At 56.8% G+C, this 14,110-nt stretch overlaps 1 protein-coding gene across 1 annotated transcript; it reads right to left on the bottom strand.

Moving 5' to 3' along the window:
* Nucleotides 1-47: 47 nt before the first annotated feature.
* SNX1 (sorting nexin 1) lies at nt 48-11,956 on the bottom strand. Its single transcript, XM_039722822.1, has 15 exons — nt 11,795-11,956; nt 8,863-8,965; nt 7,878-8,014; nt 7,298-7,364; nt 6,195-6,238; nt 5,167-5,308; nt 4,622-4,700; nt 4,291-4,366; nt 3,382-3,495; nt 3,163-3,256; nt 2,055-2,260; nt 1,314-1,457; nt 899-979; nt 566-637; nt 48-464 (listed from the first exon to the last, which is right to left on the bottom strand). Exons 1-15 carry the CDS (start codon nt 11,915-11,917, stop codon nt 414-416), a joined length of 1,533 nt encoding a protein of 510 aa, XP_039578756.1. The 5' UTR covers nt 11,918-11,956; the 3' UTR covers nt 48-413.
* Nucleotides 11,957-14,110: the final 2,154 nt, after the last annotated feature.

Raw genomic sequence — 14,110 nt, 5'->3', positions numbered from 1 at the left:
TCGGCACCGTCACCCTCCCCACTGCCACCCTCAACACCCAGAGCCTGTTTGCCCTGATAGAAGTTTTATTACAGAACTTTAATGGCACTGCAGGAGAAAGATAATTCATTAGAGCCTTAAAACCCAGCCTGAAAAATAGATATTTGCCAGATCTCATTAAGCCCCTGGCTGCGGGTCTGGTCTGGAAGCAGGAAACTAGTTTCTCTTCAGTAAGAAAATATATGTTGCTAAATGAAAAATATACAGTTAGAAGAGTTACTGGCTCGCAAGCTGTTCTTCTGGGGGTGACACCTCTGCCAGCTCCAGCATGTGGAACGAGGGGTCGCTCACGTGGAAAAGAAGAGGAGGTACAGTGTATATAAAAAAAAAAAAAAAAAAAAAAGGCAAAATTCAGGTTTGTTTGCTCAGTCCAATTAAGAAATGGCCTTGGCTTCAGGCAGGAACGCTTCCCAGTACTTCACCAGCTGCAGGGAGGAGAGGGAGAGAGTCAGGAGCCTTGAGGGTGGAGAGAGATTCACAAGCATGGCCTGACCTTGGACCTAAAACCACATCAGGGACCACTGACCTGCTGCTGGGAGTTCAACAACGTCTCCAGGTATTTCGTGACGTGGTTTCTGAAGTCCCTAGATTTCTCCTTCTGCAAGAGATGGGCATGAGGCTGGACCAACCACCAAAACCCTCCAGAGCCTGGGAGGGGGAAGGAGAAACCACCAGGATTCTCCTGTTCCTCCTGGGGCCCCGTGAGGAGACCAGGACATGGGACACAGAGGATCTCTGCCCACACTGCTTCAGTTTAAGATTCCCTGTGGGAAGCCCACCCCAGCTCACACGTGTTGGGATGCAGGGATGCTGCTGTGGCAGGAGGAGGGGCAGGAGCCCAGGGCTGTCCCAAACCTACCTCAAACCGTATCACCTCCTTGCGGATGACAGCAGAAATCCGCTCAAAGTCCCTCTCGTACTGCGTCACCCGGGACTCCCACTGCAGAGACAGCAAGGGCAGCGTGGGGACAGGACAAGGAGCTCCTGCCCCCCTCCATGGGGGCTGGAGCCACGACTGTGCATGGGAGAGGTGCTGCTGGAGCACAGCTCGGTCCTTGTCACCACCCTGGCAGGGAGGTCACAGGAAGCAGGAGCACGAGCAGCCCCACTCAAGGCTGGCTTAGCCCCTGGGGCAGCTTGGCCACAGACACCCATCCCTCCTGCTCAGGAGGTGCCCCCCAGCCCAGCAGGCTCCTTCCCCAGCCCAGGAGGTCCTTCCCCACTGGAGCAAGGGGGGCAGGAACAGAGCACAGACCCCACGCTCTCTCCCCTACCTCCGAGATCTCATCCTTGGCCTGCTGCAGCTTGTCAGGTTTGTTTGCCCACAGCAGCCTGGCCTCCATCTCCCTCTTCTTCTGGAGCATGGTCTGGGCATCCTGCCAGCGCTGCCAGGTCTTCATGCGCTGGTCAAAGGCTCCCTGGAGGGAAGGAGGGGCAGAGATCTCCTGACAAGGGGACACTGGAGGTCCTGGACCAAAGCTGAGCCAGAACACAGATTGGGTCCTGCTCTGGAGCATCCACAGCTCCTGTATGGACCAGTGGACCAAGGATATGGTGGTCTGGCCTTTGGGGCAGGAAGGGGCCAGCCTGCTGGACTTGCTACTCCCAGGGGATTGCTTCTTCCCAGTGCACCAGGTGGGCTGTGTGGACTTGATGCCCAAGTTCAGGAGCATCAGCACTCAGGCCCTGCCACAGCAGGCACGTGGCAGGTCAGTTTTCACCACCTGCATCACAGGTTACCAGCTCACAGCTTCAGCCTTCACCTCTGGAAGGGCTGGGGTCACCCACAAGCCATGAACTTGCTCCACATCCCCTCTGGAGAACAGCACAGCAGCACAGCCAGGCCTCCCCTACAACCACCTTCCAACCTAGCCAGTGCACATCTGGACAACCAGCAAGCTTTCCCTCTGCCTGAAGAGGCCATGCCCTGCATGTCCTGTGCCTGAGTTTGGAAGACCTCCTGGCATCCCCAAGCCCAGGATGGGTACGAGGAGCAGGAGTGAAGGAATTCTTACCCTGACAACCGAGAGCAGGCGGATGTAATCCCCCAGGAGCTCGGCCAGGAGGAAGAAGTCATTGTTAGCCTGTTCATGGTGCAGCTGCTCAATCTTCTCCTCCACCTCAGCCAGCTGGGACAACGCCCGGGACAGGGCCGTGTTGTCCTCTGAGCTTCCCAGCATGGCCAGGCTCTTGGCAAACTGGGCTGTGTTCAGTGCCAGCTCTGGGGAAGGGGATGAGGGTCAGGAGATGGGCCTGCCTGCACCAGGAGCTCCCCAGCAGAGGGTTCAGCCCTTGGAGCTGCCTTTCCACAGCTCCAGGAGATACCAGCTGGGAGAGCCAGCCCTGGCTCAGGCAGAGCTAGCAGCTTCCAGCCATGAGGAAAAGGGAAGCAGCTGAGCGGAAGGACAGGCACAGCTTTGCAGAAGTCAGTGGAAAGTGCAGAGGAAGGAAAAGATCCCCACTCCCAGAGGTCAGCCCTGCTCAGGTTTGCTACAGCAGCTTTCTGGCCCATGAGGATAGGCTGAGGGAATGAGGGTTGATCAGCCTGCAGAAGAGAAGGCTCCAGGGAGAGCTCAGAGCCCTGCCAGTGCCTGGAGGGGCCCCAGGAGAGCTGGAGAGGGACTGGGGACAAGGGATGGAGGGACAGGACACAGGGAATGGCTTTCCACTGCCAGAGGGCAGGGATAGATGGGAAGGAATTCTTCCCTGTGAGGGAACTGAGGCCCTGGCACAGGTTGCTCAGACAAACTGTGGTTATCCCTATCAGTTTCCAAGGCCAGGTTGGACAGGGCTTGGAGCAGGCTGGGATAGTGCAAGGTGTCCCTGCCCATGGCAGGACAGGGTGGAACAAGAGGGACTTCAAGGTTCCTGTAGCCCCCAAGCCATCCTGGGATTCTATGATCCCACAGGACACAGGTTCCCTCCCACACTGCCATCCCAAGCTTGTGGAGCTGCACAGAAGAACTGGGGTGACCATTTTACATCTGTCTCCCAGGAGGAAGGGACAGAGAGGCCTTTACAGCACTGTCCCAGCTCCCTGAAGTGTCCCTGGGACACGTGGCCCTGGTGAGCCCTGCAGGCAGGCCCAGGCTGTGACTGCCAGCCCACGTGTCCCTGGGTCACCTTTGCGGTGGTTCACCAGCGTCTCCACCACGGCGTGCAGCTTCCGCAGCCGCTGGTCCTCGCACTCCACCTCCTGCAGCTTCTCCTCAAACCACTGCAACGGGAAAGTGCAGAGCTGATCCCCACAAGGGGGCTTTCCCTGCACCCAGAGCTGGAGCTGGGAAGAGCACACAGCTCTGGACTGAGGACAGGGACACCCAGAGGTGCCCTGGCACTTACGATGTCAGACTCGTTCATCTTGATGGTCATTTTACTGACTGCATCCGTGGCTTTGTTGAACATCTTCATTATTCCTGCTCCGCTCAAGGTCTGGGTTCCTACTGCTCTTGGGAGCTGGAAAGGAATGGAAAAGTTTGCTTTGCCATAGGAGCCAGGCTGGGAGAGCTGGGGGTGTTCACCTGGAGAGGAGAAGGCTCTGGGGAGAGCTCAGAGCCCCACTGAGTGTCTAAAGGGGCTTCAGGAGAGATGGAGAGGGAGTCTGAACAAGGCCTGGACTGAGAGGATGAGAGGAAATGAGTTTCCACTGCCAGAGGACAGGGACAGATGGGACACTGGGAAAAAATTCTTAGCTGTGAGGGTGATGAGGCTCTGGCACAGGTTTCCCAGAGAAGCTGTGGCTCTCCCAGCCCCAGAAGTGTCCAAGGCCAGGACAGATGGGACACTGGGAAAAAACTCTTAGCTGTGAGGGTGATGAGGCTCTGGCACAGGTTTCCCAGAGAAGCTGTGGCTCTCCCAGCCCTGGAAGTGTCCAAGGCCAGTGGATGAGGCTTGGAGCCACCTGGGACAGCAACAGGTGCTCCTGCCCATGGCACAGGGTGGAATGAGATGGGGGTTTTTAAAGTCCCTTCCAGCCCAAGCCATTCCATGATTCTGTTTTGCCCATGAGGTGACTGCTGAGTGATCTCTCCCTGCCCTCACCTCAACCCACAAGCCTTTTGTTTATTTTTTCCCTCATGTCCAGCTGAGGGGATGGTTCAGCAGCTTTGGTGGCACCTGGTGCCAACAGCAGCTCCCACCCTAACAGGGCTCTGCCACGTCCCAGTGAGCTTTGGGGGATCCTGCCTCATCAACTGCTCAAGAACCATTTCCTTCAGCACTTCCAAGGATTCCTTACTCCACCCCACTGACCTCCTCCTTCTCCAAGAACTCCCTGACGTCTGGGTCCTGCAGCATGGTTGGGTGGCTGACCACTCTCCGTAGGTACCTGTGGGAGGAACAACTCCAGCAGTTACTTTGGCTGTAGCAAATCCAGCTTTTGATTTTAAATCTGTCCAATGCAGTGACACAGCTTGGTATTTACTCCAGAACAGCAGCTGGGGGGCTGGAAATCAGAGCCAACAACTGTTCTAATTCACCCACAAGTTCTCCTATCTCCCTGGGGAATTTGGTGGTGCCACCACAAAGACCAGAGCTCTCTGAGGTCCCTCACTGGGTTCAGGGACAGCTGATGGGGCCATACCTCTCTAGAGCAGCCCGACGTTTTTCTAGGAACTCTGCAGAGGAGGAATCTTCTTTCCCAACTTTCACTTTGGTCATGCCTAACACAGAGGGAAGATGTGATTAATGAGCTGCTCTAAACTCTACACACGAGGTAAAGTGGTTTATTACAGACTATCAGGGTGACAGTGGAGGAGAGGAATCTCACAACAGGAGTTAGACTTTGGGAATTTGAAATCTGCTAATACCCAAGGAACTGACATGCAGGAAAGAGGCAAAGCAATGGGCTGAACTCAAGTGAACAGCAATTCAGTGACACCACAGAGGTTGTACTCTTCACCAAGCAGTTCATCTGTGAACTCCATCAAGGATTTAAGTCCTGAGCTCCAAGTATGGAGCCAGAGCTTTGTCTGTGCCACAGAACCCAGATTCTTTTCCTTGTCTACTCTGCAGCTTCCCAGCCAGCTGAGACTGCTGCAGGCCAATCCGTGGGCACAGAGCTCACACCAGAAGGGCTCAGGGCAGCTGTGGAGGGCCAGCAGAGGCTCTGAGCAGCTCCTGACTCACCGATGAGGCTCTTCTCGGGCGGCGGAGGGACGATGAACCCGTTCTGGGCGTGCTTCTCCGACAGCTTGTCATAGAGCCCCAGGAAGTCACTGAACCTCCTTTTCACTGAGAACTGCTTGCTCCTGAACATCGGCATGCTGGTCTGGGGAGGAGATGGCACTCGGGTCACACTCCCCCAGGACAGCCTGGCCCTGCCTGCTGGCACCTCTGGGGTCAATGGGACAGTAGCAGCTCTGCAAGATGTGAGCAGTGAACAGAGCCAGTTCTGGCCCAGGTTTTCCACAGCTTCTCTCCCAGCTGGGTTCTCCCAGGAGCCAGCAGCAGAATTAATGGCATTAAACAACAAACAGCTGCTCCTGCAGCCATTGGCTGCTTAGTAAGCCCTGCCTACTGCCTAATCCCATCGTCCCTGCTCCACACAGGAACAGGGACACACCTAAAGACTGCAGGGCCCACCAGTGCTTTGGACTGAGTTTGCAGAGCAGGAATTAAGGATAACAAATCCTCTTGTCTCTTCTTCAGACCACAGGCTGCCTGTAGCCCAGCAGCAGCAACTTTCCAGCGCTCAGAGCAGGATTCCAAAGCATTGCAGCAGCTGCATTTCTCATGGAAACTGAGGGGAATAGGTCCTGATGAGAATACAACTACAGCAGCAGCTCTGCAGAGAGTGTTGAGCTCAGGGCAGCTCAGTCTGATGCTGCCATTGGCACAGGACCTGCAGCAGCAGCCCCAGGCTCAGGGACTGTCCCAACAGATGTCATTCCTGCTCCCTCCAATGCTGAGCATCCCTCTCAGCCAAGGCTGCAAAGAGGCTGTGATAATAAAGCCAGTCTCCTTTCAAATAGATTCCAGCCCCATTCCTCTGCTAGGCTCATCCTTTGTGGATTATAACTCCTGAATCCACAGAACCAGGCATTCAGGCCTCCTATTTATTTAGGTCACTGCTGGCTTGGCTAAGGACACACAGTCCAGCTGCCTTTAAGCATGGAAAAATAATGGAAAATAAGACACAGAGGGGTTAGACATACCTGTGTTGACACTTTGTAGGCTACGTAGGCATTCATTCCATCCCCTAAGGAAAACAGAAACGAGGTGTTGGGATCACAACATTGGCACTTTCCACTATTCCCTGAGCACAAAGCACAAGGCTCCTGACCTTTTCCTGCCTCAGTGATCCTGATTTCGGGTCTGATGGAGCCCTGCATCTTCCTGCAAAGCCAGAGGCAGCTTCCTGCTGCCTGGCCCTGGCCTCCTGCCCAGCAGCCACTTCCCAACCTGCTTCTGCCTCCCCACACTTCCTACGGGAGCCAGCGCTGACAATTGGGCACTTGTTGTGCCAGCAGCCTCTGGGCTGGCTCCACACATCTGCTCAGACCCCAACAATTCGGGGGCTGTGGGGCACATGAAACAGTCTATTCACAGCATGCAAGTCGGGCTGGATGGGGCTGGATCCTGGAACACCACAGGCAGTTTGCTCCAGCTCACACAGAAATCCCCTTGTTCACCTGGCAGTTCATCTGCAGGGCATCCTCTGAGCTCCACTGCTGCCCTTAAGATACATCTATTTACACCTCCCAGCTCAGAGATCACAAGCCATGGAGTGGGAACAAGCTGCCACTCGTGGGGCTGCTCTGCTGGCTGGGATCAGATGTCACCTTGGGTTTTCTGCACCCCAGGAACTTCCACGTGGCTGGTCATGGCACTCTGACCCCTCTTTCAATAGACAGAAACCCTCTTGCTTCTCATTTTGAAGCCAGAGTTGGTTCCCTGGCAAGCCCAGCTTCCAGGGAATGTGCCAGAGCATGGAACAATGCACTCAGTTTCAGGTTAGGGGAATTTTGCTTACCCCATGCCAGTCCCACACAGGGCAGTGCTGCCTGGAGGTCATGCCAAGTTGGTCACCACAGTGCCAAGCACCAAGAAAACCAAAAACCTGGCTCTGGGCTTTCTAGAACCTGCCTCTGCTTTGCTCATTCTGGGCTCTGTGCAGCATCATTTCTTTAAGATGCCAGAGGAAGCCTTGGAAATGTTACTCCAGGCTCAGGTTTGTGCTTAGAGACAGCCCAGAGGCAGGAGCTGCAGGGCCCAGCCTGGCTCCCCCAGCCTTCCCCCATGCAGGACTGTAACTCACCAACTTTCTCTGGGTCACTCACGCCCACAGTCAGGTCAAATTTGTCCTCCTGCTCCTCCTCCTCCAGCTGTTTGGAGAGAGCACAGAGGGACAGCAATCAAAGCCAGGAAAGCAGAGTTCCACCCACCCCAGAGCACTGTGGTGAGCTTGTCCCCCTGCAGGGCACCTGCAGCACCTCAGTGTGGCCAGGACTGCTCCATAAAGCCTGAACAGGCTCCTCATCATGCCCAGGCAAGGATCCCAAACCGGGTTTGTCATTCCTACCCCACTGAGGCACAAACTGCTCAGCCCCAAGAAGAAACTGCAGAGCTCCAATTCACAGCTTGGACCCTCAGGACCAGGTCCACCACTGTGATAGCTCTGCAAGGAACCTGGGCCTCCACAGGAGCAGGAATGCCACCACTGAGCCCCTCTCCAGTGGTATCAGACTCAGACTGATGGCCCAAGATACAAATCAGGGCATTCAATAAGGCAATTGCATATTAATTACATCATTTGAGATTCACGTTTACAACTGAGCACACAGAGAGGCTCCTGCCAAAGACAGTTTGAAACCTGCAGGACAGTTTGGAATTCTCACCTCCTCACAGCTCTTTGAAAGGTTTCTAGAAGAACTTGCTGCTACATCTAATGAGGGGGGCAAAGGGCTGGATGGCTTGGCCACCTCCTTCTTCTGGTTGTTCTGAGTGTTATCAAGGGACAGCTCCACAGTGGCATCTGTCAAAAGAAGTTTGCAAGGGTCAGCCTCTCTCTTGGGGTTTCTGGAAAGGCAACTGCAATATTCTCAGATTCGTGGGATCCATGAAGTAGCAACAGCCTTAACTGGCAAAGAAATCCATGGGGAGAACACCTGTAAGCACTGAGAGGAGCACAGCAAAGCATCTTCACTGCAGTAAGAGCATTTCATCAACCCTGCTGGGCAGCATCATGTTAATCCAATGAACTTCTTATTGCAGAAGGAGCCAGGCATCACCTCTCCCTGATCACCTCCCTGCTGTGTGCAACGGAGCTGCACCCTGCAGCAGCTAAAGCTAAAGCCAAGGCAGATTTCACCTGGGAGCAAGGCTCCTTCCCAGGCCACCTCTCCACCTGGAGGTGTAAAAACTTCCACCTCTTGGCAGAAGTACCCAGAAGTGACTCTCAGCCCATCGTGCCAGGGCTGGGGAATGCCTGGCCCTCCTCATTCTCCCCTGCTGAGGGGGTTGTGTTTCCTGTTCCTTGGGAACAGCCAGCTCTCTACTGGAGATGTTTCCTCCACTGGCCTGGAGTCAGGAGAGGGTGGAGAAGGAAAACCCTTTAACTCTGAGGAGACACCACCTCAGGGCTTCAGGCAACAAAAGCAACCCTCAATTTAATCCTCTTCAGCTCCCAGGCAGTCACTGCTGTGGCAGGATTATCCCAGAGACCTGCCAGGGGCTGCTCTGACCTTCCTGAACACAACCCCAGAGCAGGTGGACCCAAGCATGTGTTTGAGATAAGGACTATGGTCTGCTTTTGGTTATGGGCATTTTAGGACTATCACTCCAGGCCTGGGGCTGAGAGAGGCCCAGCACACACAGACTCACCTGCAAACAGGTCCTGATCATCCTGCTCCACATGAACTCCGTTCTCTTTGGAGGAGTTGCTCACAGGGAGAGGAGGCTCTTCTTTCAGGTCTGGGCAGTTGCTCTGTGAGAGGATTAAAAGGTCAAAGACAGGTCATTTACACTGAGGGATGGAGGAAAAAACATGTCACCTTGCTTGTCCACCACCCTTGCTGCCACTGTGAAGGACAACAAGCACCACACCAAACTCTGGAGCCAGTTTCCACCCAGAAAGGACCATCCTGGCTGCTGGCAGCAGGCTTGGGGACAAGGGTACAGCCCACCTGAGAGCTTTTATGCCAACCAGTCCTCCCCAGCAGAAGACAGAGCTGCTCCAGCATTCCTGTTACAGATCCCAAACCACCCCTCATTCTGCAGGCAGATGTCCCAAGGAAGAAGGGACAGCAAGTGCCATTCTGTAGGTCCCAGCAGAGAACAGAGCAGGTCTTTGAGGGCAGTAAATGGAGCTCTACCAGACACTCCAAACCAGCAGCTCCTTGGCACTCTCTCCAGCAAGGCAGTGCCATGAGGACTGAAGAAAAGCTGAGCAGCTTTTCCTTAAGGTGGGCTTGTGTCTTTGGGTGGTTAAAAGAAAAGAGCCCAGACACTCCAAACCAGCAGCTCCTTGGCACTCTCTCCAGCAAGGCAGTGCCATGGATCACTCCTGAAGGAGTGAAGCCCTGCTGAGCAGCTTTTCTTTAAGGTGGGCTCGTGTCTTTGGGTGGTTAAAACAAAAGAGGCATCAAACCACTTGATTGTTTCAGCTGCTGCATTTTAGGAGTTTTCCTAGAGGACGGCCTGCTCCCAGCTTGGATCACAGCAGTTAAAGGCACGAGCCATGTGTGTTAGTGAGGGGGAGAGGGGAGCAGAGACCTCCAAGCCAAACATCCCCCAGGGTCCTTCAGACTGGTGTCCAAGCCAACAAGAGGGCTGGTGCCAGTGGTACCTGTGAGGAAAGGGCTCACACAGCTCCTCTGTGACCCCAGGAAATATTCAGGCTCATGAGGAAGCCCACAGTGCATGGACAAAGTGGTTTTTACTGCAACTGCTTCCCAGCTTGCTTTAAATTTAGTTCCTCAGTTCCTTTAGTTCCTCAGACATGAAAGCACCCCACCCTGCTCCTACTTCTCCATCTGCTGCTACAGAGCAGCTGTGGCCTTGTTAGACCAGCCCAAACAGGACAGCAGCCATCTCTGGGGCTGGATTCAGCACCCCCAACATCACACACGGGGGCAGAGCTGCCCCTGTGCCAGCCTGGCCCTCACCCCAGGGAAACAGAACCTGTTTGGGAAGGGCTGGTCCTTGGAGGCATCCCTAGAAGGAGCCATGGACAGGTGAGGTCCAGCTCGGGTTCTGCTGAGCTCTGGCCCAAGCCCTGCTGAGCCTCCCCAGCCAGGCAGATCTGCCTCCCCTGCTTCCCAGGCAGTGTTTTCCTGACGTTCAAGGGCACAGACAAGCAAAGCCAGCAGGTCACAACAACAGGCCTGTGATAGTTACAACAGTGCCTTCCACAACAAAGCCAAACACCTAATAAGCTGCTGTGGCTCACCAGCCTCCCCTTTCCCATGAAATCCCACAGCACCCAGGGCTCACCCCTCCTGGGGGGCCACAAAGCATCACACCACCTCCTACATCCTGCAGTTCTTCACCAAAGAAAGCTCCTGGGAGGTTCCAGACCACTGCCAGCACCTTCCTCCTGCACGGCCCAGGGCTGGACTTTGCCAGCTTTGCAAACACACAGCCCAGCTGCTGCCCTGCCCAGAGCAGTGTGGGGTCACAACCTGCCCACATCCCCCCAAACCTCCCTTTTCCCTGCTGCAAAGCACAGGCAGAGCTCACAGCCAGCAGGCAGGAGCTGCACCAGGAGCAGGGCACAGGCAGCTCTGGCTTTGTGCAGCAGGAGCAGCTTGGCCAGGCCATTCCCAGCAGGTTTGTTTGCTCATGGCCAGTCTCCTGCCCGAGGCCTTCCCGGGCTGGGAAACTGCAGAATCTTCCTGGAGAACTTCCTGCCACAGGCACCAGCTCCTCCTGCACCTCCAGCTGCACCTGGCAGGCTGGAAAAAGTCTGGGTGAGGTGGGCAGAGGCTCCCAGAGCTCAGGGAACCAACCCCACAGCATTCCAGCCTCCAGGAAGGGCTTCTGTGGCCCCTCTAGCTGAGATCCTTGCTCCATGGAGATGCTGATCCCAAGGACCAGTGGCTGACTGGGGAAATTCAGCTGACTGGGATGCAGCTTGGGAAAGCACCAGTCAGTTTTACCTCCTCCTGGCTGCTGGTCACTGCCTGGAGCAAACCTGGGAAACGCCAGCAGGAGTCAATGCCAGCAGCCTTCAGCAACCTGCCCTGGCTGCACAGGAGACTGCTGGCAACCAGGAGAGCTGCTGACACCCTTCCCACCTCCACCTGCAGCACGGATTTGTGCTGAACAAGCGCCACCAAAGCCTCCAAAACCCTGCTGCAGCCAGCACGGAGCCCCAGTGAGAGGGGACACCGGTGCCTCCTGTCCCCTCACCTATCTCAGGCTGCAGGTGCCGTGGCAGCACGCTCTGGGAGTTGAGCTGGTGATGCTGGGGCAAGGCAGACGGGCTCCAGCTCCCTCACAGGGAAGCGAGGAGGCTGAGCTGTGGCTGCCAGGCACCCTGAAGCCCCCCACCAGCAGCGCCTTCCAGCAGAGCAGGCTGCTCCCAGCTCCCCCAGCCCGGCTCGGGCAGAGTCCTGCGGGAACGGCGAGGCCCAGCCGGGACCAGCCCCTGCTCAACCCCGGAGCCCCGCCGGGCCCGGCTGCCCTGCAGGGACACGGCACCAGAGGCACCGCCCTCTTTACCGGGGGCGTTCCGCACTATTTTCACCGGCCGGGAGGACGCCCCGGGCAGCTCCTCGCACACGGGCCCGGCCCCGCCCGCGGCCGCACTCACGCTGCCGGTGAAGATGTCCTCGCCCTCCGAGTCGCTGTCGGGGGCGCCCAGGCCGCGGTGCTCGGGGAAGGGCGGCGGGCGGCGCTCGGCCGGGGAGGGCGAGCGGGAGCCGCCCGACGCCATCGCCGCCGCTTCCGCCCGCGGCCCGCCCCGCCGGAAGCGCCCGCCACGCCTCAGCCCGCGGGGCGGGGCCTCGGCTGCGCGCGGGATGCTGATTGGGCAGTGCCGCTGCCCGCCCCGCCCCCGCCGCCAGCGGCAGCAAATCAGCGCCGCCGCTGGCAGGCGCCGCGTCGTCGCCATGGAGACGGGGGTGGCGGCCGTACCATTGTGGCGGGTGGAGGAGCGCGGCCCCCCCCGGCGGCAGGAGTGGGGCGCTCCGGGCGCCGCGTCCCTCAGCTGAGGGAGCGGCACCGCGACAGCGAGCCCTGTGCCGGGACAGCGAGCCCTGTGCCCGGGACAGCGAGCCCTGTGCCGGGACAGCGAGCCCTGTGCCCGGGACAGCGAGCCCTGTGCCCGGGACAGCGAGCCCCGGGCCCGGGACAGCGAGCCCCGGGCCCGGGACAGCGAGCCCCGTGCCCGGGACAGCGAGCGCTGTGCCGGGACAGCGAGCCCTGTGCCCCGGACAGCGAGCCCTGTGCCCCGGACAGCGAGGCCCCTGCCCCGGACAGCCCAGGACACTGTGGGCTCAGCCTCTTCCCGCACCCCAAACACCACAGGGTGAGCCCTGGCCGTGAGGATGGCCCAGCATGAGCCACGTAACCCAGAGGTGTCCCAGCACCAGCCCCATACAAAGTCCAGGACGCCCCAGAAGGAGCCCTATAACACTCCAGATATCGCAGGATGAGCCACGGACCCTGAAGATGTCCCAGGATGAGCCATATTCACCCCCAAGCTATTCCAAGATAAGTTCCAGACCCTGACAATGTCACAGGATGAACCCTATGTACTCACCAAAACATCCCGGGACGAGCCTTAAACCATCTAAGTCATTCCAGGATGAGCCATAGACTCACCATGATTTTACAAGATGAACCTCAGACCTTAAAAATGCCCAGAATGCACCCTGCACCCACCAAGACATCCCAGGATGAGACCCACACCCCTCAAAGCACCTCAAGATAAGCTGCACACCACCAAAAACATCCCAGGCTAAGCCTCATCCCCTGGAGGTAGACCAGGGTGAGCCCTATAAGCCCCCAGAACAGCCCAGGATGAGCCCCATACACCCACCAAAACCTCCCAGAATGAGCCCCACAACCTCAAGACATCCCAGGATTAACCCCATAGTCCCACAAGACATCCCCAGACAAACCCACACACACCCCCCAGGACATCCCAGGATGAGACACGCACACCTTGAAGATGTTTCAGGGTTAACCCCATACCACACCCAAGACAGCCTGGATGACCTCCACACACCCCAAAACACTCCAGGATGAGCCCCACAGACCCCCTTCCCCCCCAGGACAGGGACAGCCCGTGGTCATGGGTCACCACCATGCTGTGGGGCCAACACTGCTCTCAGGAGAGCACCAGGAGCAGCTGGGCAGGTGAGACACCCTAGAGTTCCACCAGCTCTGGATTAAGGGAGAGCATCCAGAGGCAGCTGAATGATCTGGGGGTCCTCAGGAGCTGGATTCATTCCTGGGTCCTGCCCCTTGGAGAGGGCCTGTTCCTCCAGGTGGGAAGCACTGGGTCCTGTGGAAGAGTAACAGAGAGATGGGTTTTCCTTCTTTTCCCTCAGCTGTCTCCTATAATGGAGCAGCAAAACCCAGCAGAGATCTCCAACCTTCCATGCTAGAGAACTTGGTCTAGCACACGTTTGCAGCAAGGTCACACTTTCATCCTTCAGCCACGCTGGCACTCAGGCAAGGAGCAAACAGAAAACAGAACACAGCTTATCTCTATCTGAAGGACTTGCCAGTGTCCTCCCCAGCTCCTGCTATCAACGAGCTAATTCCCTCCTACCTGAAATTCTCCCTGGGATTTGTAACAGCTTCCACTGGCATTCTTCACACCGGAAAAACAGAACACAGCTTATCTCTATCTGAAGGACTTGCCAGTGTCCTCCCCAGCTCCTGCTATCAACGAGCTAATTCCCTCCTACCTGAAATTCTCCCTGGGATTTGTAACTTCCACTGGCATTCTTCACACTGGAATTCTCCCAGATTGCCTCAGTGGGGCTGGAACAAGGAGCTCACCCCATGGAGAACGTGCCAGTGTCACTCTTTTGAAGAGGAAGGTTAGGAATGAACACAGCTGTCACAGAAAACTCCCTAAGGATAAAGCAGGAGGAGCATACACATTTTTTAAGAT

Source organism: Passer montanus, unplaced genomic scaffold, assembly GCF_014805655.1.
Source record: "Passer montanus isolate IOZ18808 unplaced genomic scaffold, ASM1480565v1 scaffold5, whole genome shotgun sequence".
Classification (NCBI taxonomy): domain Eukaryota; kingdom Metazoa; phylum Chordata; class Aves; order Passeriformes; family Passeridae; genus Passer; species Passer montanus.
This window is presented reverse-complemented; position numbering and strand designations above follow the sequence as displayed.

Excerpts from the sequence above, each read along its gene's own strand:
- SNX1 (XM_039722822.1), bottom strand. The coding sequence starts at position 11,917 with ATGGCGTCGGGCGGCTCCCGCTCGCCCTCCCCGGCCGAGCGCCGCCCG. Across the intron at positions 8,015-8,862 it reads TGATCAGGACCTGTTTGCAG|ATGCCACTGTGGAGCTGTCC; the intron begins GTGAGTCTGTGT and ends TTCTTTTGACAG. Across the intron at positions 7,365-7,877 it reads TTTCAAAGAGCTGTGAGGAG|CTGGAGGAGGAGGAGCAGGA; the intron begins GTGAGAATTCCA and ends CTCTCCAAACAG.